This window comes from Panthera pardus, unplaced genomic scaffold, assembly GCF_024362965.1.
Source record: "Panthera pardus isolate Hobbes unplaced genomic scaffold, ASM2436296v1 HiC_scaffold_10, whole genome shotgun sequence".
NCBI classification, from domain to species: domain Eukaryota; kingdom Metazoa; phylum Chordata; class Mammalia; order Carnivora; family Felidae; genus Panthera; species Panthera pardus.
Window position 1 is genome coordinate 55,091,656 of NW_026526655.1, and position 26,774 is coordinate 55,118,429.

At 40.8% G+C, this 26,774-nt stretch overlaps 1 protein-coding gene across 12 annotated transcripts in view; it reads right to left on the reverse strand.

Annotated features, from left to right (window-relative positions):
• OSBPL6 (oxysterol binding protein like 6) overlaps window positions 1-26,774 on the reverse strand; it is a 213,768-nt gene that overhangs the window by 48,764 nt on the left and 138,230 nt on the right. For 9 of the 12 annotated variants that reach the window (XM_053907327.1, XM_053907325.1, XM_053907316.1 and 6 more), the window contains exons 3-10: window positions 23,786-23,878; window positions 15,864-15,986; window positions 13,228-13,281; window positions 11,830-11,943; window positions 11,543-11,713; window positions 8,361-8,493; window positions 1,158-1,261; window positions 490-582 (exon numbers count right to left, since the gene is read on the reverse strand). In XM_053907327.1, the coding sequence (XP_053763302.1) occupies window positions 490-582; window positions 1,158-1,261; window positions 8,361-8,493; window positions 11,543-11,713; window positions 11,830-11,943; window positions 13,228-13,281; window positions 15,864-15,986; window positions 23,786-23,878 (885 nt within the window). The remainder of the gene's footprint in view (window positions 1-489; window positions 583-1,157; window positions 1,262-8,360; window positions 8,494-11,542; window positions 11,714-11,829; window positions 11,944-13,227; window positions 13,282-15,863; window positions 15,987-23,785; window positions 23,879-26,774) is intronic. The other 3 variants (XM_053907332.1, XM_053907341.1, XM_053907338.1) reach the window with 1 other exon arrangement.

A 26,774-nucleotide genomic window follows, 5' to 3' on the forward strand; every position in this document is an offset into this window, starting at 1 on the left:
ACGAGATTATACTGCCAGGAAATCACAGTGATTACACTAGAGCCTGAGTTTGTTGACTTCCAATCTTTTGCAGACCTCATCCTTTTTTATTGATACATAAAATTTTGGATAAAGCTAATACATAAAAGGCTCTTTTAAGATCAAGTGTATATAAATGAGTGCTCATTACAACACACTGGATTTTTAGCGTAGATTTTTAAGGTAATTTTTTGTTAAATTGCATTTTAATGATTCAAAGGCCATAAGTGAGGAGGAAAATGGCATTTTGTAGTCCTATTAAATCATTTTAACCTTTCTTTTAAATTATTTTTACTCATTCCAGAGTAAGATGAATAGATTTCTCACTATTTTAGATAGTATAACTCAATCTGTAAAGCCCTGGCTTTAAAGCATTTCAGCTGCTTTAAACTTCTTAACTTCCATGAATTGATATATAAAGACTAACATCTTAAAATCATATAAAAATATGAATGAAGGAAAAGTCTGTACCTGCAGTTGTATTTTTGTATCTTTGCTGACACTTTTTGTTCTCCATCGTCTTGTGACCCGCTTGTCTTTCTTTGAAATATCTACACAGTTAGCCTACATTACACAAATAGTTAAAAAGCAACAAAGTATTATTAAGTTCACACAGATGATACAAATATAGACAAAGAGAGCATAGCATGTTAGTAAAGAATCCTTGTTAGCCACCCTAAAGCAAACCAGCCAGGAGAGAAAGTCATATCTGACGCACAGTGGGCATAAAAAGCAGAGATAAGAACTTGATCATAAAATATATCTGTCTGCTGTACAAAAGGAAAACGGGATTACAGATCTTTAGCATTTTTTTCCTACATAAAAAAAATGGCAGTAATTCTGAGACTAAGTTGTATCTTCAAAGCTATCATTTCTAATGTGACATAAACATGGAAGAATAATTCACATATTTATTTCTTCTATGAGTTTGTACTTAAATATAAAATATACATTAAGATGTCAAAATAGATATCTTAACACAATGACACCATGAATTCAAAAATATTAGAATAACTGCAGAATATAGATTAATTTGTACTGTATTAGTCATTTCCTTTTAAATGTTACCTTATATATTCATAGAACAATCCAGTAAAAATTCTGTGTTCATGACTTAAAGTCCTTTTGGTAATGTTTACCTGCATGTCAGTAAAGTTAGGTGCTGACTGGGTTCTCTGAAGTATTTCCAAATTTTGCAGGAGTTTGCTAAGTTCCACAAGGTTTGACTGGCAGTGTGCAAGGTCTAAGAAAAATCAGAAATAAAAATATGTTAGAACTGGGCAGGGATGGCAATAAAAGACAGTCAATCCAAATTATGGCAAGTATGATTAGGTAGAACCATGTTCATATAATGATGATACTGGCAAATGAAACAAAACAGACCCTTCTCCAGATTAGAACCTTAAAAGCATTGAGGGTTAAATGAAGTCAATGCCTACTTACGAGTTAACAGCTAGCCACGACAATCTCAGTGAAATTGCGTGTGTTCACTTTCCTGTTCAGGTGGCCTTTGTTACATAGGAAGCACACTCAAGGGAACTTCAGCAGTTGTATGTATGGTTTTAGTCTTAGGAACCTGTCTACTTGCTCCTAACATAGTTTACAAGATGGCTACCTGGAATTTAGATGGAGTCAAAGTCAAGTTCAGGAAAATAAGATGGAATACAAAGTCAGATAGACATATTTTTCTGTGGTTTAGATCACTAACAATGTTGCAATGAATGATTTCTTTAAAACCTCTGAGGGATGTTATACTAAACACAACCAAAGATTCTCGAAGTGTGTTCCCTGGCCCAGCAGCATGAGAATCACCTGGGCATGAAGCTTATTGAATGTTTAATGAAGAAATGGCTTTTAATTTTATTTTTAATTTTTGGCTATATTTGAAAAAGAGAGAATTTTAAAGATTTGCATAATAAAATATCACTCTTAAAAATTGAATTTTGGTACAAGAGTATTGAGTTATTAGTATTACTTACACAATTATCAATATTTAGAACATGCTGGTAGTTATGTGATTACTTTTGGACGTATACTGTTTATAAAGAGACCACAACAGGACACATCTATAAATCTGTTATATTATAAAGTGGTTAGAATATGTAGTCAGTCAAATTTTGGTGGGAAATTTCATTTATATTTTCTTTGTTTCTCATTAAGTCTCAAGGATCTGCATTTTTACAGATATAGTACAGGCAGCAAAATATTGCTGTTAAATATGGCTCAAGATGAGCTGGGCCAAATAACACAGGGAGTTGTGTTTGGGGGATTTTTGACTTTTTTGTTGGATATAAAAACAGAGGAGCTAGGGGCACCTGGGTGGCTCAGTCGGTTAAGCGGCCGACTTGGGCTCAGGTCGTGATCTCGCGGTCCGTGAGTTCGAGCCCCACGTCAGGCTCTGTGCTGACAGCTCAGAGCCCGGAGCCTGTTTCAGATTCTGTGTCTCCCTCTCTCTGACCCTCCCCTGTTCATTCTCTGTCTCTCTCTGTCTCAAAAATAAATGAACGTTAAAAACACAAAAAACCAGAGGAGCTACTACTACAAGGGTCTTTCTAGGACTCCCAATCACTGCACACTCTATGGAGAGCAGGGTACCAGCAATTAATAGGGCCAGGCCACACCCTCTTCTTCACAGCATCTGCCTGAGCATGGAGCCCAGTATGGGCTGCTCAAGGGCAATGGTTGTTCTTCAGAGAACCGTTGGCCATCAATGCCTTTAAACTCCTTCAGAGAGGAGATGTGTGGAGGAGAGTACTGATGAAGACAGCACCTGCCACCACTTTCAGGGGAGGCCGTGCCCTTGTGCTCCCATCCTCTTCCCTATGAAGAAAACAAGGGTCCACTGGTTCAGGAGGGTAGGAAATACAGAGCATGAAAGGAAAAGAAAGAGGGAAGAAAGTAGTGCAAATAAGGAAGGAGGGTTAGAGGGAAGAGGAGAAGGGAGATGGGCTAGAAAGGGTCTACATTTTAATTTGCATTTTATTTATATGTTTTTTAATGTTCATTTATTTATTTTGGGAGAGAGACAGCACAAGCAAGGGAGGGGCAGAGAAAGGGAGAAAGAGAATCCCAAGCAGGCTCTGCACCATCAGTGCAGAGCCTGACATGGGGCTCAAGCCCACGAATTGTGAGATCGTGATCTGAATCGAAATCAAGAGTCAGACGCTTAACTGACTGAACCACCCAGGCACCCCTAATTTGTATTTTAAAGAACAAAACTGTATCATAAGCACCATGCTAGCAGGGACATTTTTTCACATTATCCATGCATTGAGCCTTCCATCTAGTGAATATGACATCCATGCTTCTTACTAAGTGTGATTATTATACACAAACGGTGTATGGAGGTAGCATAGGAATCTGGAAACGGGGCTTCAAACCATCAAAATAATATCCACTCTTTTTCTAACAGAATGGAAAGAGATCTTCGTGAATGAAAGTGATTCAAGGCAAGAAACCTAAAACTAAGCTTCAGGCGACATCTCCGGGTTGCAGTCTCTTCACCTGCCAAGTGGTGGCAGTAATATACTCGCCTCTTCCCTTCCTGCTTTAGAGTAGCCACTGAGATGGTAGATGGGAAAACGCTATGAAACCCAGAAAAGTACTGATCACACTGTGTTTAATCATGCCGCATGGCCTTAACTTGGAGCAAGCTGCACCTGTCCTCACCACTTCTATCGCTCGAAATATGGGAGAGATGAACTCCTTGGCAGGATTTCACTGCTTGCCTAAGTCTGGATGTACATAAGGATTATAAAGATTTGCCAAAGGCAACAGAGGTATCTTTAAAAAAAGAAATCTCTAAAATTTCTTTAACTAAGATTAAATCTAATTTTAGCAATGGGGAAAAGGAAAATTATGCTGAGAAAATAACTGCTGAGATAGTTCATGATAGTGAACAGTTAAAAACTTAAATATCTAGCAATGTACTTATTTTCCCATCATGTTCTACCTTGCTCCAAAAAGAAACAAGTCGTCCAACTGTGGAATGCTTAAATAAATTACGGTACATCCAAAGTTATCAACCTATTATTTCATTTAGATACCACTGATGGAAGACACTGGGTACCCAGTACAGTTCTAAGTATAGGGAATATAGCAATCAAGTAAGATTCATGGAATTTACATTCTGGTTAAAAAAAAAAAAATTGCAAACAATTTGTATGTTAAACTATTAAGTATCCATCTTCAACACTGGCATACAGAATACTAATTTAACATTTCGTTTCCATGGGGGAAAAATGCTTTCCAAGAGCCAAACAATTCCCTTACGTAATTGAGATCTGGACTGATGTAAGTTCAGATCTATGAACGGTTCACCACTTTGAGTATTAGCACTATAAATCAGATATATTATGGGTTCAAGATGTTACATGATGAATTTTTGAAATATAAACCTCAATACTGGGGACTCTATGAAGTGATTAGGAGAGACTAAAAATAAAAGTGTTGTGGGAATTTAGAAAATAGAGAGTTATCATGGTTTGATATCGTCAGAGCACACTTAAAAGAGAGACTGGAATCTTTTCTGGGTCTGGAGGATTGATGGAAAGGATTCAGCAAAAGAGAAAGGTGGAGAAGGGCAGAAAGGGCCCTGCAGGTGGGAAAGAACAATGCGCACCAAAGCACGGAGGAGGGAACATGCAAGTGCGTTCAGGAAATAGCAAATGCGTTCAGTTGGGCCAAAGGAAAGCAAAGTAGAAAGGGTAGGTAGGGACTGAAAGCTGAAAGGTGGATGTTGTTGTTGTTGTTGTTGTTGTTGTTATTATTATTATTATTATTATTATTTTAAGTAGGCTTCATGCCCAGTGCAGAGCCCAAGATGGGGCTTGAACTCAAGACCTGAGCTGAGATCAAGAGTCAGATGTTCAACCGTCTGAGTCACCCAGGCACTCCTGAAGGGTAGATGTTAAATGCTGGGCTAAGTAGTTTGGGCTGCAGAGCCCATGGAGAAACACTTGAAGGGATTTTTTTGCATAAAAGCTATTTAAAGATATGTCAGTCTTGAAGGGAGAAGTATGTCATGGGCAAAGAACTGGCTTCAGGGTTAGTCAAACATCTTCACCAGGGCAGCTGTGTGATCTTGAGCAAATTCCTTAACTTGTACACATTTCACTTTCCTCTTCTGCAAAGTGGGGATTAGTAATATTTATGTCTCATGGCTGAGTGCAATGGCTTGCTCAATGCCAGCCTGGGGCCTGGGCGGCTCAGTAGGTTAAGCGTCTGACTTCGGCTCAGGTCATGATCTCACGGTTTGTGGGTTCGAGCCCCTTGTCGGGCTCTGTGCTGACAGCTCAGAGTCTGGAGCCTGCTTTGGATTCTGTATCCCTCTCTCTCTGCCCCTCCCACGCTTTCACTCTGTCTCTCTCTCTCACTCTCAAAAATAAATAATAAACATTAAAAAACATGGAAATGCCAGTCCAGAGTTGCTAACACGTTCAATAACAGCAATTTCCCAAAAGCCTATGAGAGGTGAACAGCAGAGCTAGAGACTGAGGACAACAACGTCAGCCAGAAGGCTGCTGACCGGCCAGAGACTAGGTGAACGGTGGGTCTGAGGAGGGAAGCAATTTGAGAGGAAGGGCAGATGAGGGCAGGGGGAAGGGTGGGTGTTTTCAAAGAAATAACAGAACTGAGTTTGGGCTAGATGAACAGAGTGGGAGGGTCAAAAAACCTCTCGGGTCTCAGAGGTGGTTATGACAGCAGCACTGACAAAAACAGGGGAGCCCAGCAGCTGGGGCTGTTGCCAGGAGAAGACAGAGGCTGGTTTCAGACAGGCCGAGGAGGGGCGTGACAGAGAGTACACACAGACGGAGCCAATGGCGGGGAGAGGCGGCAGGAACGAAACAGGCTGGATGAGGAGCTGAGATTTATACAGTTTTCAGTCTTTTTTAGAGGGTTATGGTGCATGTGCTCTGGAGTCAGACCACCCACGCTTGAACCCCAATTCCACCGTCGCTAGCTGTGTGAACTTGGTCGGAGTGAGTTGATTCCCCTGAATCTAGGTTTTCTCATCTGTAAAACGGCTCTGAGAGGATCAAATGAGTTGATGCATACAAAACAGCTAGGACAGTGCCTGTCACACAGGAAGAGCCTGATACCTGTTAGCTGCTGCTATTATCACTGCCACCAACCCCTCTCATCATCACCATCACCGCCACCACTCCCATCACCATCACCACTATCTCATCAAAATAGAGATTCCAGCTGAAACTATGCACGTGCCTGTCACCTCCGAAGTGCAGAGCGTAGTCGTTAGAATCCAGTTGGCCTGCCCTAGCCCTCCAGCTCTCCCCAAGTATTTGCTGTGTAACACGGGCTAGGTATCTGACCTCTCGAAGCATCGGTTTCCCTATCTATAAACACATGGTTCATAACTCCTGCCTGGTACTACTGTGAAGATTCACATAAACCATGTATGTAAAGTGCCCAGTTCAGTGTCTGGCCCATTAACGAGCTCCCAGTCAACCAGTTACTATTACAGATGCCGAAGGCAGAAGACTGAACCTTGATCGATCCCCACAACTGATGCTGACCAGACAAGAATCCAGGGAAACGGAGAAGGAGCAGTTGGAGAAAAAGGAAAACTTCATGGGGTCTCAGGGAGAAGTTCTCACAGAGGAGGTCCTACAGGGCAGGTCAGAGATGAGGTCTGAGAACAGAGTGGAGATCAGATGACCTCTTGCTACTAAGAATGCCTTTTTCATTGAGCAAAAGGGGCAAACGTCAAATTACGGAGAGAAGCTGGAGTCTATAGACAGAGAGTAGAAGTGAATGGAAGATAAGGCTGTCTCCCAGAGAAGGGGTAATTATTGCACTAAATCCTGAAGGAAACAGAGAGGCAGGATAGAAGACACAGGTAGAGTAGTCAGGGTGGGAAGAAGCAGGAGCACCCCAAGACAGGAGAGGAGGCACAGGGAAGGGCCATGAGTATTCTAGAGCACAGAGAGAGACAAACGCATCCCTCTTGCCCCACCAGCCAGGGGCTTTCCTGGCATCAAAGCCAATGTCTCTTCACTTTGGTCAGATGAATGGATTTTGCCCCAGTGGATGGCGTCAATCTTGTCGGCAAAGGAGGCAGCCAGGTTAAATACCACGCATGTTTACAAAACTGTGAAGTTAGTAGACAGGTGGAAACATCTAGAACCACTGCTGAGGCGAGACTACAGTGTTTTAAGACAGTGAGGTTTGGCTTCTTTCCCCAACCTGAAGACCATATACTCAGATGAATATCTGTGTGTTTTGTGAATACATTTAAGTACAAGCCTTTGAATGGAATGTCAGTTGGACATACTTTATGAATATAACATCCTGTGTAAAATCATATTTTCACATAAAGATTGAGTATGGGATGTGTCCAGGGCTAATCAAAATGCTGTAGACTTCGAGTTCACACACACATAGAACAAAAAAATATATATATACTTTTGGGGGTTGGGATCAACATGAATTGCCAAACTTCAGTTTTTCTAAATGAGGACATAAGAAAATAATCCAACATCTACTTTCACCATAATTCCGTAAGAGAAAATAATTTAATATAAATAAGTTCGGCCCAATATCATCACAAAATAATTTTTAAAAATTAAATCAATTTAGCTTTATAAAATCCTTGCCATGTTATCCTTGTTTTCTCAGTTTAGGTCAAATGAAAACTATCTCATAGAATGGAAATGGTCTGTGGCAGTTTGGGCCAAAATGCTCAGTCAGGCTTATTACGAGGGAATAGAAAAGTTTCTGGAGATTAAGAGGCTCCACAATGGCAGAGTGAGGGAATTGTGTATATGTTCAGAATGGTTAATAACTGTCCCACAGTGGAACACCAAAACAGGTTAAGTGTGGCTAGGAAATGCCATATAATTTTGCTACTTATTGCGGGTTGTCAGGAGACATACACCTGCTCTAGGACAAGTTGAAGTAGCAAAGGAAGCTGTACAAGTGACCTGGCAGCAGTCGAGAGCAAGGGTGGAGGTACCCTGGGGGCTGTACTGGGCTGTGAGATTGCCCCCAGGGTGTGGGGTGGGGCAGGTAGGAGGCTAATGAAGAAAGACGGGGACTGGTGGTGAGGAAGGAGGTGACAAGGCCAAAGCGGAAAGGGGTGAAAGGCAGGGGAACGGGGAGACCAGATTCAGTAGTTGTGAGGGTGCAGGAGAATGAACGGGTGGTAGGAAGATGGAGTCACGGGAAGGGGAAGGATCTGGTGCAGAAAAATAAGAACTAGAAAGGTGGAGGCAAACAAGGAGGCTGGAGGGGGAAGGGAGCAGCATCCACAGTTCAAGTTCACCTCTTTCGTTTCTGTTCTCGTGGCTTATCCTGAGAGCCTGCCCTGGGCAAGAACTAACCTTCTGCACACCTGTCCATTTCTTCCGAGTCCTGTAACCAGGCTGCCACCTTGCTCTGGCCGGTCGTGCAGGTAGCGGGGAGGCTGTTGCTGCATGGTAAAGGGGACTGCCATGGAAAGCTGTTTGCTTGCACCTACAATGAACAAGAGGAAATGGATGGTTAAGCAGAAACAGTATATTTAAGTGATTTAAACAATATTTTTGAGATATCCCCAAAGTGACATCAAAAAAGAGAAGAAAGGGCACCCTCGAAATAGGGAGGAAGCTTCGGGGCTAAATGTGTACATGCTCAGTGAAGCCAAAATTCATAAGTGATAACACTCATTAAGCCACTATCTCCACCATACGAGGAGGGGAAAACACTGATGTATATCTCATATCTTAAGGGTCTGCCAGCTCAAATTCCCAAACAATTTAATTTGCTCAGCAAGTTGTATTGGGCGTGGGGTCCTTATTACAGGACTTCTAATGCATCAGTGAAGGCCTTTCCTTTCCAGAAGCTCTTACTTCCTTATGATCAGCTCAAGGCCTCATCAGCCACATGTGATTCCTAAATGCATTATCCACCATCCAGCAGCTGCGCACTGCTTTGAATGCATATTAAAAACTGTAATATACAAAAAGTCAGCATTGGCAAATTATCATTATCTACAGCTGATAGACTTTCCCGTAAAGGGATTTTATGTGAAATGAAGTTGCAGGAAGTATAGTAAGGAGATAACGCAGTGAGTTCAGTGAGCACTTAGTTGAAAAAGCAGGAACTTACTTTTGAAAAAGCTGAAACAATGTCAAAACTCCATATCTGACTTTCATATTCAATTACAATTGATTGTGTCTGTCCTAAATCATCATGAAGCAAAAGATGCACGTATTTAGCAAACCCAGACTTATTTATTACCCACATGGGGCCACATACCAATTAACGTTCAGGACTCTCATAATTTGATACTTAGAATGCAAGCCAAGTGACAAAAAACTCTCTTCACTCTTTATTGCGTTCTGCTAAGTGTCACGGAGATCTTTCACCAAGTTCAATCTTAGAGGTGTGTCATTCGTAACTACAGCAATAGATCTTCTATGAAAACCAGAGCTAAAGAGCTTCTTATACCAAGGCAAACAGTGGAGAAGAACTGGCTTCAGTTCTCCATTCTCGGGTATCACCCAAGTTATTTAATAACTAACACAGGGATGAAAATACTACATCTTTTATCAATAGTCTATGCCAAAGATGCAGGCAGAAGCATCTTAAAGGATTAAATGTTCATATTTTTAAAATATCCATCTGGGGGCGCCTGGGTGGCTCAGTCGATTGAGCAACCAACTTCGGCTCAGGTCATGATCTCATGGTTTGTGAGTTCGAGCCCCACGTCGGGCTCTGTGCTGACAGCTCAGAGCCTGGAGCCTGCTTCGGATTCTGTGTCTCCCTCTCTCTCTGCCCCTCCCCCTACTCATGCTCTGTCTCTGTCTCAGAAATAAATAAACGTTAAAAAATTTTTTAAATATCCATCTGGGATATAATTCTTGTTTAGTCTGGACTAACTCTGGGATTCATTCTATTCTGTGGTGAGAACTCAGGGGGCCTGGAAAACCTGAGTCATTAGTCTTAGTCATTGTGTGTTGGGTCATCCAGTAAGTGCTCTACTTCCTACCCTCTGACCTCCTTCTTTTTCACTTCAGAACTGGATAGTATGAGGGTTAACCCAATACCTTGGTCCTCGGAGGAAGATGTTGGTTAAACAATTCTTGGCAAGGCTACCACCAGAATGAAATAAGGTTTAAGAGCCTTGTGAAACATAATTAATGGGATTTAACAAAAATCACTTAAGTGACTCCCATTGAAATAGTAAATAATGAGGGTGCCTAGGTGGCTTAGTTGGTCTGTTGAGCATCCAACTTCAGCTCAGGTCATGATCTCATGGTTTGTGAGTCTGAGCCCCGCATTGGGCTCTCTGCTGTGAGCACAGAGCCCACTTCAGATACCTCTTTCCCCACCTCTCTCTGCCCCTCCCCCTCTCATACTCATGGGCACGCATGTGAGCGCTGCCTTTTTCTCTCAAAAATAAATAAAAAACATTTAAAAAAATAGTAAATAGTGAATACAGCAGTATTTCATGTAATCTGATTTGAGTAATCTCGCAGATTCCATGAGGTTTTTCAACGTTTTGCTAAGGACACTTGGATATATATTACATACATCCCTAAATAAGAAAGCAGAGAAAAGCAGAATCTTCACTGAAAGGTTCTTAAACCCAAATCTTTATGGCAGCCAGTTATTCATTCACAGATGTCTGTGTTCTCAATATCAGGTGCCAAGTGGGAAGCTGGAACACCCCTGGGCACTGCAATGTGGCTATGGTTCAGAAAACTTAATTACTGAATCAAAGGCAGAAACAACCATCTCCCTGTCTCTTGTCCTCACTTCAGTTTTTAACAGGCAACACCTCTAGCTTTTCAGCCACATGAAAAATATGAACTCTTAATACAGGCCAAAGAACAACTTCAGCCTGCCTTAATCTGGTACTTAGTACAGTGGAAAGGGCACTGACTTTGGAAACACAGAGATGAGGATTTGGATTCTGGCTCAGCTGTTTAATGGTTATGTCATTTCTTTGAAAAAATTTTTTACTGTCTCTGAGTTTAGTCTATATTAAAAACTAGAGATGAGTGTCAAATGCTTAACACAATGGTTAATCACTCAAATAGTCTACTATATATATTATGGTCACATTCTTTAGCCAACTTACCTTAACTTCACAGGCAAATTCAATGGTATCTCTCTGAGTCATGTATGCAATATATTACACATGTAATATATTCAAGGTAGAGAAGCAAATTTCATTTTCAGAACTTTGTGGTCTTCTTATTACCAGCCAGGAAAATATCAATTTCTAGGGGCTGATTAGCCAAATGTTCACTCTACTTCCTAATATCCCTACAAAGCCATATAAAATTAGGATGTGGTCCATTCATAGAAAGGAAAAGTAACTACTAATTCTCTTGGTGATCCACATTCTACCTAACCTATACTTGTGATTAACTCTGATGCCAAATGTCACTGTTGTCTTGAGGGTTAGTTTACAAAATAAATCTTCTCTTCCTGGTTTGTCAAATGACACTCAGTTATGTGCCTACATAATTTTCCAAGCAATTTCTGGGCTGATTTTTATATAACAGAGTCGTACCTTTCCATCCACAACAGAAACATTAGCAGCTGGTGAGGATTCAGCTGTGGAGGTTGAAGGAAATATGTGAAAACTAGCATCTCTTGGTGATCTGACAATTTCATTCTGCCGATACAATCGATGATGGCGCAATTTGGAGACCCATGCATCAAACCAGTCCTGGGATTTCACCTAAAACAATGAACAAGAGGAGATGGTAATGGTGAAACCAATCTCCTGTTTACCACTGGCACAGGCAAGTGAATTCCCCTGATAAAGGCAGAAAAACTATTGAGAAGTGACTTTACCTTCAAATGGTAGATATGCTCTTCTGTGTCAAGGTCTATTCTCCGAGCTTTCTTTTTAATTGACATGACCGAGAGTCCAACATCAATGCTTCCATGGACCTTCCCCTTTTGAATCTGAAGTCAGAAGACTAGTAAATAGGCTAGAAGGATATATGATTTGATGTGTTTCTGTACTGAAATGAGCTTAATGTAATCTTTAATTTATCTTTGGGAAAGGGAATACCACACCTTATTTACACAAAGAAAAATGGTTAAGGTTCTGAGGTTAAGGTCCTTAATCTGAGGACAGGTGAAGTTTCTGTGACTTCTTCACACCAATTTCAATAAACAAGACTATTCATTTATTTTTCTTTTCTTTTCTCTTTTTTTTTTTTTTAGTTTATTTGTTTTTAGTAATCTCTACACCCAGCGAGGGTTTGAACTCATGACCTGAGATCAAGAGTTGCACGCCCTTCGAATTGAGCCAGCCAGGCACCTAAGACTATTCATTTCTTAGTCCTGTCTCTAGCACAACGTATAATGCTAATCTTCATAATTCTAGATTGCAAAGCTTATATCCCAAAAAAGATAGGCTTAGTGGTTCCTAAAATAACCATGGTCAATCTTTGACCCACAACTCAGAACATCCCCAAGTAATCAACTAGAAGACAGCTGCTGAGGCAGAACCAGGCAGCTGAGACTGAGAGCACAGAGCAGCCAGGGCTCCCTCTTGGCTGCCTCTGTCTGATCAAGGACACACAGCTGATTCAGTGAAAGAGACGGGGACAAAACTGAAATCTGAGCCCTCTGTTATTTCTCCTACACCACAATGATAAGAAGGATGGCATTTTCCCGTTTTACATGCAAACAACTACTTCTTATATTAAAGAAAAATAATTTGTAATAATTTTACTGAGTTGGGATTCCCAAGATAAAAGGATGCATGAAACACAAATGAAGTTCATAAGATAGGTTTTAAAAGGATATAGACAAGAACAAAGGTTGCTTTAAATCTCAAAAAAAGCACATAAAGCATAGTTCATTGAGAGATGCATAAGAAAAAAAAAAGTCTATTTGGGTTTTCTCTCCAAGACAGAAGGGGTGATTTTTATTAGTGTATCACTTTTAGGTGTAACCTTCTGTTTTGAAAAACACACATCACAATTGTTAAATTAAATCTTCATGCTCCCGTCTGAGATTTTTATGCTAGCTTGAGCATAAGCATGAAACACATCTTCCATGGGACATGGAAGTTTGGTAACTTATTAATATATGTGCTGCTGAAGTGAGCACGGTAACTTATTAAATCTTACAGGCACAGAAGAGCACAAAGCTGGTAGCTATGTCACAAGGCTTACACAACTGTGGTGTTTACTCACTTTAAAACAATCTTTGAAACATGTCCTGTGTGCTACTTACATCGAGTGGTGCCTTGGAATACTTTAACATGCCATTATCCAGGACAAAAAACCGCTGCAAGAACCAAACAACGCCCAGTTACTGTCTACATTTTGAATTCTATAAAACATTCGCAAGCATGGGTCTAACGTTGCTTGGCATTTAGTAATCAGTATGTTTGATCATTTTAACTTATATGAATTCAGTGTACCTGGCCATAGTCAGTCACATTAAATGGTAAGGAAATCTGAGCTTGAATTCCATACTATTAGCTTACTAGGGTTCTTTTACACACAATCTGATGGAGAGCGAATCTCTCGCCATGCTTTTCCTTGAAGGGAGTGGGCCTGGGGGATGGAGTCTCGGGACCCACAGCCAAGACTTTTGAATGAACCACATCAGGGTGTCTTTGAAAGTGAGAAATGAGAATAACTCAGTTTAGATCACAGTGATTCTGTAAGGAGCTTCTCTACAGGGAATTGTTCACTCTGGATGTAAACTCCTGCATTTCCCTGGATACCATGGAAAATTCCTGAAAATGCTCAAGTCTGTTACAGAAGCCAGTGAACTAGATCTAGGAGGAGTAATAAATTATCTGGAACATTTACGAAGGAGCTTTAGCAATATATTTGTTATCTCCACTTAGCAAAATGCTTGCATTTCACTAAAAGAGATTAAAAATACTTCTAAATTACAATCAGGGTTAAAAAAGAGAGAGAGAGAGAGAGAGAGAGAGATTTTTGGCAATTTTTGTCTCCTTCAAGAAGCTCCTGGTCCACTCCAAACGAATCTAGCCATTATTGCTCCACAAACACTCAGGAAGACTCTGTTGGTTTCCTTTCCATGGGCAATTCACAAGGGAACACACAATTCTCAGGACCCACTCAAACAACGGGTCCAGTGCCCTCCTATGGTCTCTAAAAGTGCAAGGAGTCTTTCTATGGCTGGAAAATTAGTCTGCTGGGAAGGTTTTATGTGATTTGGGACCACTTAGCTGCTGAGGTAGCAGGTGGTCAAGCCCAGGGATACTCTGCACAGAACTCACAGAAAGCCATGAAAACCCTTTTGACACAGGTACTGGGGGGGGGCAATAAGAAAGCACCAGAAGAAAGTATCCCCACAGTTGAAAAACACTTGATTACTCAATCACCCAAGACACGGGCAATCACATATGCTGATGCTTGACTAAATATCTGATGGCGCTAGAGATCAGGAGAAAAGGCAATCCAAGTTAAGAACCTCCTACTACTGATATAGAAAAATGCTCAAAGGTATGGCCTAGAAAGAATGGCTGTTGAACCACTGAGATGTGGACCTGAGAATGCTAAATTAAAGTTAGTGATTCATGTAACATTGGTTTCTTTGACTTCTTTTCTCTACTTTTCCATTTCTACCTATCAAAGAATGTTAGCAGGGATAACCTACTGTGTGATCATGGGGGAAGAGATTAGCAAAGCCAGTGATTCGAGGAATTGCAAAGTGGTGAAGCCAGAATGAAAAGCAAAAGGTGATTCTAGGAAGCAGTATGGCCAGCTGGCCAAAATCCAAGGAAGAACAAGGGTGGACAGAAATTTTGGTATTGGGAGAATATTATGGGTTCAGGGGAGACTGAGAAGGCTTCTGAAAGGAACATTAGTCAGAAGCCTCTTCGAGCTATTTTTATTTCACGCACAGAGACTGGGAAGTAGGGCATTTGCCGTCGGTTAATTTTTAAGTCTTCCTCTTAAATCGCAAAAAATGTGTTTGCAAAAGATGCTATAATCCATAACATCCTTGTTTTGGGCCACTGGAGAGTCACCAGCCAGTCATTTGGGCCAATAGATCCATCTGCTCTGAGATGAAATCCATCAGCAGGTGCAGCAAGTACATGAACCTGTTCTTCCAGTGATTTCAGAGAAGGTACTGGTGGTCTGTTGAAGGCCTTATATTGAAAATGGAGGATAATTTTCTCCTTCTTAGCCTCACAGAATTCTTGTTACTTAGATAACTGCATTGGTGTAGTACAAAATATTTTCTCCATAATTAAAACTGGAAGATGGAGAAAGGATGCAGAGGTAGGGGAGAGAGGAATAAATCACATACTTTTAAGAGCAGTAAACAGACTTCTGTGATTTTCCATCTTTAGTTTGCACTGGTAACAGTAATTCCAGGACTTTATTCCAAGGACTTAAATGGAAATTTGTGTATAAGGATGTTCATCACAACAGCATTATAGTAAATAAGTTAGATATATCCTACATGTGCAGCAATAGGGAACTGGTTCAATAACGGTGCGATATATAGCATAAATCCATCCAATGGAACAGAACATATGCATGCATTTAAAAACATCTTATTTCAGAGAATATTTAATAAGCATACATTCATGTTATTATTTTTCTATATTCATATTATTTTTAAATGAAAAAGTAGAATAGACAACATGTACAAACTGGATTTCAAATATAATGTAAAATATTTTTTCCCTGCATACAGATATTATGTATCTCAGACTTAAATGGGTATAACGGGTTGTAGCCCACACGGTTAAACAAAAAAGGCTTTGAAAATTAGTTTTACACATACAACCATTCTCTTCGTTTCCCACCTAATGACACCAAATAAGATCTTCTCTATTGACGACGAAGGTCTGGAGATGAATATGATGAAAATGGTACCTTGTGCCAGCCTTTTAAAGGCCATTTTCTTTTCTTCAGCATAAAGCCTTCATGTTTGTCTGGTCTCTGGACATTGGTTTGGCCTATTTTCAGCCCTTCTATAATTTCCCAGCTGTCAGCTTCCTGAGAGAAAAGAAGAAAAACAAATCACGTATTTCTTGGTGTTTGATGACACAGTCAAAGCAGACTCTTAAGTAGAAGCTGCTTTTGCAACAACACTGGACACACCGGAAGTCTGAACCACATTCTGAAGCAAATTCTAACATCAGACACAGCGACGCACTTATAAGTGAGGTTAAAATGAGTTTCCAGTAGACCTGGATGCATGCAGGTCCATCAGAGACGGGTTGGGGGTTGGGGGCTGGGGGCTGGAGCAGAATGGAGTTTTGATTGCATGTACTCAGAAGATTTAAAATGCATTTTTCCAGACAGTTCATCTCTGGGCACAAAGGCACTTTAACGTTTTAAAGTAAGGCTGTTTTTTTTTTAATTTTTTTTTTTTTCAACGTTTTTTTTTTATTTATTTTTGGGACAGAGAGAGACAGAGCATGAACGGGGGAGGGGCAGAGAGAGAGGGAGACACAGAATCGGAAACAGGCTCCAGGCTCCGAGCCATCAGCCCAGAGCCTGACGCGGGGCTCGAACTCACGGACCGCGAGATCGTGACCTGGCTGAAGTCGGACGCTTAACCGACTGCGCCACCCAGGCGCCCCAAAGTAAGGCTGTTTTGATGACAAATGTTCAATTAGTGCGGAGACCTGGGCTCCTGTATAAAATGGAAAGGCTGCAGTGGTCTGAGTGGCCCATCACCTGCCCAGCTAAAAGCAGTGCTACGGGCTGCACGTATTTCAGAGGGCTCGTGAAATGCCCTGCCTGCCACAGGACACTCAGAAGTCCATGCTTTCAGAGACACACATCCTGAGAAACACTCACCCTTGGGCGCCCATGTAAAGAGCACCAGACTTGAAAGCCAAAAATCTGGGATTTTGGAGGCTATGCTATCACCCTCCTCTGTTAAAAACAGGCCAAATCATGGTTTCCTCTTTCATAAGACACGTTTTGTCTTGTCTATGATGTCTAAATTTTTTAATGAGCTGTCAACATTTAAAAGTCAGACGATTTCAGGTATAAAAAATCTGAATTTTGAGTGTTTTGCTAAAGTCTATCAGATCTGGCAGCACTGGGTCTGCCCTGAGGGATGGGTGTCCAGACATGTTCAGTTCGTCACGGCCCCCCTCAGGCCTGCTTCCGTGTTAGATACCCAACCCTTAGCGACATCCTGGGTTTTCAAATCCCTGGACCGGGCGGTTCCTACGGGCCTACGCCGCCCTGAAGTAACCGCTGACCTGGCAAACACTCCCATTCAATATCTCAGGCATGGGTCACAAAGCAAGCAGTAGAGGCAGGAGCAAACATCACGTCCCATTCACAACTGCTATGATCCTGCTCCCGGCGCAGGGAAGCACAATCTCTCGGTGTAACCTTGTAACCTGCTCCACTGCCTCAGCTTCAGAAAGCGGGACGAGCCCACAGATCAGGGCAGGCATCTCTGCAGAATGCCCCATCCCAAACGGACTCAGGAAACTGTCTTCTGAAGACATATATTCTATCAGGAATCATCCTTCAATCACACAACAAGGCTCCAACAGGAACTGATGAGTTCCATCTTGGACTTGCTGGCACAAATGTCTAGGTGGTGGCCGCCCCTGCTGAAGGACTGTGAGGCTCTGACAAGGCCCAGAGGCAAAGGTGCCACGATTGGTTACAGACATTGGCCCTGGGGACGAGAAGGGAGAGGCTAGCATTTTATCATCCATTCCTCTTTTCCTTTTTCCCTCCTTCCATCCCAGAAGCTGCTTGCCCTATGGCCAAGTCAAATCTATGTTTAAGTCCAAGCATGTATAAATGGGGTGTGTTTTTTCACAGTAAGCTATATTTCTAGGAGATGCAGCTGAACATTGCTTCATTCTAGCATTGCTAAGCCTAGGAGACACTCCTGGCTTATGAAAAGCCCTCTAAGCCAACATCATGCCTCTGTCCTCCCAAATGCAACTGTAAATGTCCCCTACTCCACAAGGAAAACCAATCTGAGACCAGTGTCATTTCTTTATCTACTTGGTCATCCCTGAGGGGTCCCCACTGAATGAACTATTTACCTTACAAAAACATACCTACTAATATTCATTTAGCAACATTAAGAACCCTTTACAGTAACTGCTAGTGTCCCATTAAATTTAAAAAAAAAATCCTGTTTCAGATTCTGTGTCTCCCTCTCTCTCTGTTCCTCCCCTGCTTGCACTCTGTCTCTCTCAAAAATAAAGATTAAAAAGAGTTGGACACTTAACCGCCTGAGCCACCCAGATGCCCCCAAGAAATAATATTCTATTTAAAGATAATACTTTTTATTTATTTATTTTTTAAATATATGAAATTTATTGTCAAATTGGTTTCCATATAACACCCAGTGCTCATCCCAATAGGTACCCTTCTCAATGCCCATCACCCACTTTCCTCTCTCCCCCACCCCCCATCCACCCTCAGTTTGTTCTCAGTATTTCAGAGTTTCTTATGGTTTGCCTCCTTCACTTTCTGTAACTCCCCCCCCCCCCCCCACCCCGGCCATGGTCTTCTGTTAAGTTTCTCAGGATCCACATAAGAGTGAAAACATATGGTATCTGTCTTTCTCAGTATGGCTTATTTCACTTAGCATAACACTCTCCAGTTCCATCCACGTTGCTACAAAGGGCCATATTTCATTCTTTCTCATTGCCACGTAGTATTCCATTGTGTATATAAACCACAATTTCTTTATCCATTCATCAGTTGATGGACATTTAGGCTCTTTCCATAATTTGGCTATTGTTGAGAGTGCTGCTATAAACATTGGGGTACAAGTGCCCCTATGCATCAGTACTCCTGTATCCCTTGTGTAAATTCCTAGCAGTGCTACTGCTGGGTCATAGGGTAGGTCTATTTTTAATTTTCTGAGGAACCTCCACACTGTCTTCCAGAGCGGCTGCACCAGTTTGCATTCCCACCAACAGTGCAAGAGGGTTCCCGTTTCTCCACATCCTCTCCAGCATCTATAGTCTCCTGATTTGTTCATTTTGGCCACTCTGACTGGCGTGAGGTGATATAAAGATAATACTGTTAAGACATGTGGTTCAGCTGGTCAAAACTGTTAATTAGATACAGTAATATTTTTTGATATATATATTTAAAGTTTTTACTTAAATTCCAATTAGTTAATATATATAGTGTAACATTAGTTTCAGTAGAATTTTGTGATTTATCACTTATACACAACACCCAAATGCAGTAATTTTTTTAAAAAATGTTTCTGATGAGACAGTTTCAGGCTATATACCATGTTTTTTGGACAATACCAGTACAGGTGGCATTATCATCTGGAGCACAAAGTGGGGTGCTCTGGTATTCCCATTTTAAAATACTGAACTGGAGGGCGTCTGGGTGGCTCAACCGTTAGGCGTCTGACTTCGGCTCAGGTTCTGATCTTGCAGTTTGTGGGTTCGAGCCCTACCTTGGGCCTCAGAGCTCAGAGCCTGGAGCCTGTTTCGGATTCTCTGTCTCCCTCTCTCTCTGCCCACCCCCCCCCCCTCCCCCGCTCGTGTTCTGTCTCTCTGTCTCTCAAAAATAAATAAACATTAAAATAATAATAAAATAAAATAAAATACTGAACTGCACCTCAACAAGTGAGCATTGCTTAGGAATAATGTTGCAATCATCAGAGAAGATACTAGGTTTTACTCTCACCAAAGAAAGTAGACAAAAAATTTCATAAAAATGATGGATTTTTACTGATTTCTTTTTAAAAGTTTGATATAATCACATAATTAAAGAATAACTCTCTGTATATGTACAAATATATTCATTAGAGCTTTCTCTGTTCTTAGATATCAGCTGTATTTAATGACATTTCTATTTTTAGTAGCCCTATCCATGTATAGCATCTCTAGAATAACATTTTTATTTTCAACTAGTTCTCATTTGAAGGCTAGTGTTCATCTTTCATCTATTCTGTGTGTGTGTGTGTGTGTGTGTGTGTACACATGCATATATATGATGTGTGGTATGTGGGTGTATATATATATATACATTATATTTGTATGTGTGGCCATTATGTGTGGCCTGTGTGTATATATACATATATGATCTGTATGGTGTACGTGTGTGTATATATACACATATGTATATGTATATATGTATACATGTATACGTAAGTAAATACATATATATGTGATGAAGTATACTCTGGATAACTTGTAAAAATGGAAACATTTAATAATAAGTACAATGCTTTTTGGATTTTTTTTTTTCTAATTAAACTCAGACCATAATACCAGCTTGTTCCTGTGGCACAATGGCTACTGATTTCTATCACAGTAGTGTTTTTCTTGGTTTAACTACAGAGGAGGGAAATAAAGGGATAAGACAGAAAAGGCAAAAGGTTAAAATGTATTTCTTAAACATAAATGCAGTAGCTCCAAACAAATAACTCTATTTGCTCTGATTCAATATTACTAAACCCAAAGAAATTGAAAAGAATCCCAATACAGTTCTTATAGTTAAATAAGCTGTCCAACTGACAAAGAGGCAAAAAGGTAAATCCAGAGCAAACAACATCCTCCCTATTTCAATTATAACTGCAGATGACAATGTTATAAATAAGGTGTGTAAGAAATGAAAACAGCCCATCTCAGCACTTAATAGGACCCACCTCTATGCTTAGTAGACTAGGTCTATCTTAAGGAACTTAAAATTACTTTCTGAAAATTGAAGGATTTTTTGTAATTTCAATGGATATTAATTTTCTGTTTAAAAGTCTCCAATTTTTGTAGGTACGCTTGTAATGGAAACAGTCAAAAGCCCTTATGTGATCATATCGGGACTTGAGTCAGATACACAAACATTTTTGCTATTACAGAAATTTAAAATATACTTTTAATCTAATAACAACAACTAAAATCAGAAAGTAACCTAGTAATAGCCCTCGTCTGTTCATTTGAGACCCTTCCTTTCTCAAGGGTATACTCCAGAGGCATGAGTGTCGGGGATGGGGGTGGGGTGCTACATCAACCAAACTAAGAATTTCGACAAATCCTGAGACAGGACAATGTGTACTTCAAACAATGTTCTTCTACCGTCAACCAGGGCCCAGGAAGTCCATCTCTTCTCAAAGGGATGGTGAGATGCTCTGGTATCTGGAATGGATGGGACCCTCTGATTTCATGAGGCCCTGAGCAATGTGGTATTAATACAAAACACAACAATAGTGTAGTCCTACAGCAAGATCCAAGTGGGTAACAGCGTGGAAGAGTAATGGGAAGTGGATACAGTTGGTGCCCTACCTAGATGCCTGTAAGAGCCCAGTGGATCCACGCCCCAGCGGTAGAGGCTCCCTCCTTCTACCGTGAACTGCCTTTTACTGAAGCTGGGGCCATACAGCCTGGGCATGAATCTCCCTCCTCCATGGCTGGGGCATCTACACCTCAGCATCTCCTTCCCTCAAGACTCTCAACTGCTGAAGGACACAAGAGTACCAACAGCTGACGGAACAAAAATCCCTGCCTCAGAGTGACAGCAACACTGTGATACAATGCATGCCCAGGGCTCACCGTGGAGTCGGGCTGAAGGTGGACTCCAGCCAAAACCACTTCTTGCCAGCACCGCACTGTCCTAACCTCTTCTCTTACCCTTTCTCTTGAGGGCTCTCCCATAATGAGCCACAAACACCCTAAGCCCAGTCTCAGGTCTTCCTTCTAGAGGACCCGATGTAAGAAAGGATGTAAAATAAAGTAACAGATGTGGTAAGTGCAGGGACAGGCTGGGGCCTCGGGTGCATTGGGGTAGGGGGGTGATAAACAGCATCTGAAGAAGGATTCCTGTGGGTCTTAGAAGAGTAGGGGTTTCAGCTAGGGGCACTCCAGAAGGAGCAGACATGCAGCAGTGAAGGAGAGAAAGAGCATGGCCAGTGTAGGGAACTGTGTGCAGGTGGATGTAGCTGGAGTGTAAAGTGAGATGCCATGGAGGTTCGAGATGCAGTTGGTGGGGAACGAAGGACCCAAGCAAGTCTTGTGTGCGTTTGCTTATTATTATTATTATACTTACTAGATCGCCAGTTTATTGTAAAAGGATACAACTCAGGAACAGCCAGGTGGAAGGGATGCAGAGGACAAGGTACGGGGAAAGGGTGAGGAAGTTCCATGACCTCCGCAGGGGTGCCAATCCTCCAGTGCCTCCCCGTGTTCACCGACCAGGAAGTTCCTCCTTATTTGTGGTTTTCAGCCCAGCAACTCTCCTTGTCGTTTCTGTGTGTCATTCTCTTTTCACTGTGTATGTCTCACCACCCTGGTCTCTGTCACACACCACCTATCTGACTCCGGACAACTAGCTTACTTAGGCGCCAAGTCTCAGTTTCCTCATCAGTAAAATGAGAAGAACGTCAATAGTCACCTCATCCAGTAGGCTGATTATGTGAGAGACTATATGTACTGATCCAATGTCTGAGACAAAGTAGATGCCCAATAAATGTTAGCTGCTGTTCCCATGGCCCCAGGATTTATTTATTCTCTCTCTCTGTTAGCTGCCTGTAAGAGAGAGCTGATATTTTCAAAGAGATTACCAGTTGTATTTACCAAGTCACCATTCTGTTTGCCATTCAAATAGAAATCAGATTACTTTCTATTTCTCTCTAAATTATTTTTTAAGTTTAGTAACCCCCTTTCCTTAGATTAGCAGTCTACTCCTGTCCAATAACACAAACTTCATAGCTTGTAATATCTTCTAAATATGAAGAGTACAAGCACATATTTTCCATACCACTAGGGTAGGAAAGTGTTCTTTCCTTAAAGGATTCTGTTTAACACAGGGAAAGCAAAGAAGAATCAGTTCAACATATTTCAAAGTCGTTTGGGGGAAATAAAGTGCTATTTTTATATCTGAACTCAAAATCCCCATGCAGTCTATTTGCTGAGTTTCTCCACAAGACAGGCAGCCCACTGAAGATCGCAGGAGTCGAGCAAGAGGTAGGGGTGAGCAGGATGGCATCTCCCCAGCTTTTCTTTAGGATTTTGCATTTTAGACATAAATAAATTTAGATGTTTCCCTAGTCCATGAAAGACAAGGCTGAAGGGAGGGAATGCTGGCTTCCATTAAATGGAAGAGCTCTTAATAATCTGCAGTGTTCTTCAAAGAGCTCACTGCAAGGCAGGCCAGATATAAGGAGAAGGCTGGAACCCTCACATCCAACAGCCCCTCAGGTAGGTACTATTTTATCTGCAGGTGGCCTAGCACTGAAACGGTCTAAGTCTGAATCCCTGCTCTGCTACGTTTTCTACTTTCTGCTAGCTTTTTCAGACGTTGAGCAAGTTACTAATTCTTGGTTTCCATGTTTGTAAATGTAATAAATACCTCCACTGCATGGAGCTGTTTGCAAGGGTTATATTAAATGGGATAATATATTTAAGCACCTGGCACAATGCCTGGTGCACAGTGCAGGGGCCATGATGGTAACAGGTGTTGTTGCTGGTGGTGGTGGTGTTATTTTTTATTTTTAATTTTTTTCTGTTGGACCCAGTGATTTTTTTCTCCCTATTGCTTGGCATAGAAATATCTGCTCATGTCTCCAACAGGGGAACGATAATACTTTCTCTTCCTTTAAATGCAAGAGTATTTTGGATCTTTGTAACCTTGCAAATTCCAGCAAAATATACTTTCATCTATTCCTCCCTTACACAGGGCAGAGAAATCTTACATACTGGAGGCAGAAAGACGTGGTAGCACAGTGCTACAACAGGTATCACAGCTACCTCAGGGGAGTCAGGTGTAAGAGCTGTTTACGATCCAGCTGGCCCACAGCAGGCATCAAGCCGTCTGAGAAAGCACCACATTCCACCACTGACCTTGGAGAGAGGGACAGGCTCCGGTTCTAGCAACTGCCGACTTACAGAGGGTTCGGTGCTGGAGGAAGCAGTCCTCTCCAAGACGTGGATACTCTGAAAATAAATGGAAATACATCCCAGGGTGAGACAGCCCATTTTTCACATGGATGGACACGGGGGCGAGGTCACACAGTGAACTACAGTAAACACAGTGAGCCATGGTAACGATGGCAAGTTCCTGAGGAGACCAAAGGCAGCAGCAACAGTCAGAAAAATGCCAGCACAGGATTTTGTTTTCCCCTCTTCCAGATATGCTCTACAACAGCTGGTTTGTCTTCGAGAAAAAGTCAGAGATTGCACACATTTAAAAAACCACAGAGCATGCCTCAACATATTTATTACTTTACGAGAATGTATATCCACCACTTAGACAATTAGCCTTACATAAAAATATCTGCTTACCTCTCTCTGAGGGCAACAGACAAAAGGGAAGGTCTACATCAAAAATCCCAGAGCCTTAATACCACTTAGTCTCTAGAGTTTCATAATCCTTATGAAATCATTGTAATCGTAGTATCTTACAAAAATTCTTAAATGAGCAGAGAAGAAAATGATTCATCAAGTACAAAACAGTAGATGTGTGTTATAGACTACAAAAAGCACTCACAGATCAGTGACTTTCCAACAGAAAAATAGCAAAGAACATTAACAGGCAACTCATGCAGGACATTTGAAAAGATGTTCAACCTCAACCTCAGAAGTATTCAAAGAAATGAAAACCAAATAATGATTTTTTTTTAAAAACCATTAGATTCAAGAATAGATCAGATGGGAGAAAGGGAGTATAAATCGGGTGTGATCTTTCTAAAGAGGAGCCATTTTATTAAAAACAAAAAAAACAAAAAAAAACTCTTTGGAAAAAGAAGAACATGCCTCATTGACCTAGCAATCCCATAGCTAAATCTTTACCCTGAAGGAATCAGATTTGCTATACAAAGATATAAGGACAGACAGTTTACTATTATTTTACTATAGTAAAAAACATCTAACACATATGAGACTTATAAGGCAACTCCATACAGTGATCGAAAATGACAATGTGGATCTATATCTACTGATATGGAAAAAATACCCCTGATGTTCTGTCAACTGAAAAATCAGGCTACCAAGAATATGTAGAATATGATACTATACATATAATCAAAACATGTTCCCTAATGTTCACAGCAGCTGCATAAAGGGGATAGAATTATAGGTATTTTTAATTTTTTCTTATTTTTTAATGCAATAAGTAGGTATAACTTGTGTATTTGGGAAAAAGTATTTTCTATGGGGGAATTAACCTGAAAGACATCAAAGAAATAACTCAATGGAATTAATATTTAGGTGTAGGCTGAAAATGAAAAGTAACTTTTTTACTCTAGTGGGAACATTTCACTGTTTCAATAAATGAGGTCAGTATTTTATTTACTTATTGAGGCCTCTGTTTTTTGATATCTCACTTGAAAATTATTAGGTTAATATTTGCTTTTTCAAGAAAAAATTACACTCCAACCTGAGCCAAACTATTCTAATTTCTTGGTAAGTTTCCAAGCTTTTGGTTATTTCTATTACCTTGAGAATAAAGTGTCTGATTACAGATTTTGAAATCCTCCCCAAATGCATTTTTAAAATCATTTATTAGAGAATAATTGGGGCACCTGGGTGGCTCAGTCTGTTAAGCATCATGATCTCATGGTTCATGGGTTCGAGCCCCACCTGGGGTTCTGTGCTGACAGCTCAGAGTATGGAGCCTGCTTCAGATTCTCTGTCTCCTTCCCTCTCTGCCCCTCCCCCACACATGCTCTGTCTCTCAAAAATAAATAAATATTTAAAAATTTAAAAAAAAAAAAAACAAAGAATAATTACAGTGAAAAGTTTATGAACTGTTCCCCATTTCTCCAATTTGAGGAAATATAAGAAATAAGAAAAGAACAGATATTTTGGGGCCAAGTATAAAGTTGGGCAGCAAGAATTCCTTATCTGACACCTATAGTGTCCAAGGACAATCTAACCATTAGCTGGGACTCTGTTCTTTCCATTTTTGGATTTATCTGAATGAGCAGAGAAAAATGATGAATGTAGCTCAGTATCCATATTTGTGTCAGTGCCTTTTGTGAGATAATCAAAAGCAAAGGCATCTTATGGAGTGAAAAGCTGGTGGTGTGTGTTCAGATCTTAGACAAAAAGGGAGCAAAAGACTCAGGACTTGCATATTGATATTTTGGATAGGATCCTATTTAAAACATATCAGCTAAATTTAAATTTTAGATGTATTCTGAGAGCATATAATTAGAAACTAAAATGAGAATTTTGTTGCTGTTGAAACAAGAATGTTATGGGGCGCTTGGGTGACTCAGCTGGTTGAGCATCTGACTCTTGATTTCAGCTCAGGTCATGATCTCAGGGTCATGGGATTGAGCCCCACATTGTGCTCAGCACTGATCATGGAGTCTGCTTGGGATCCTCTCTCTCCCTGTCCTCCCCCCCACCCGCCCCCCCCCCGCTCCCCGCCAAAACGAAACAAAACAAAACAACCCCAAGAATGTTATTACCTTCTTCTGGGAGGTAATGTCCCCCTCCCAACTTTCATTTTATTTTTATGTTTTAAAATGACAAAACTAATATACGCTCATTACAAAAGATTCAAACACAACAGAGAAATACAGAAAAGGTCAAACCTCCCATTCCTTTGCTACTCATCACTTTACCCCTTAGCTTCTGGAGCAGTGATTTATCAAAAGGTAGTCCATGAACCTGGGAGTCCCTAAGGCTCTTTCAAGGGGGTCTGAGAGGTGAAAACTCCTTTTATAGTAAAGCCAAGAAGTTACTTGCCTTTTTAATTCTCATTCCCTCATTAATGTACAGTGGAGGTTTTTGAGGATACATAACATGTGGTATTATAACATATTAAACAGAAGCCGACTGAGAATCTAGTTGTTTTCTACAAACATCAGAAATTTTTTTTACA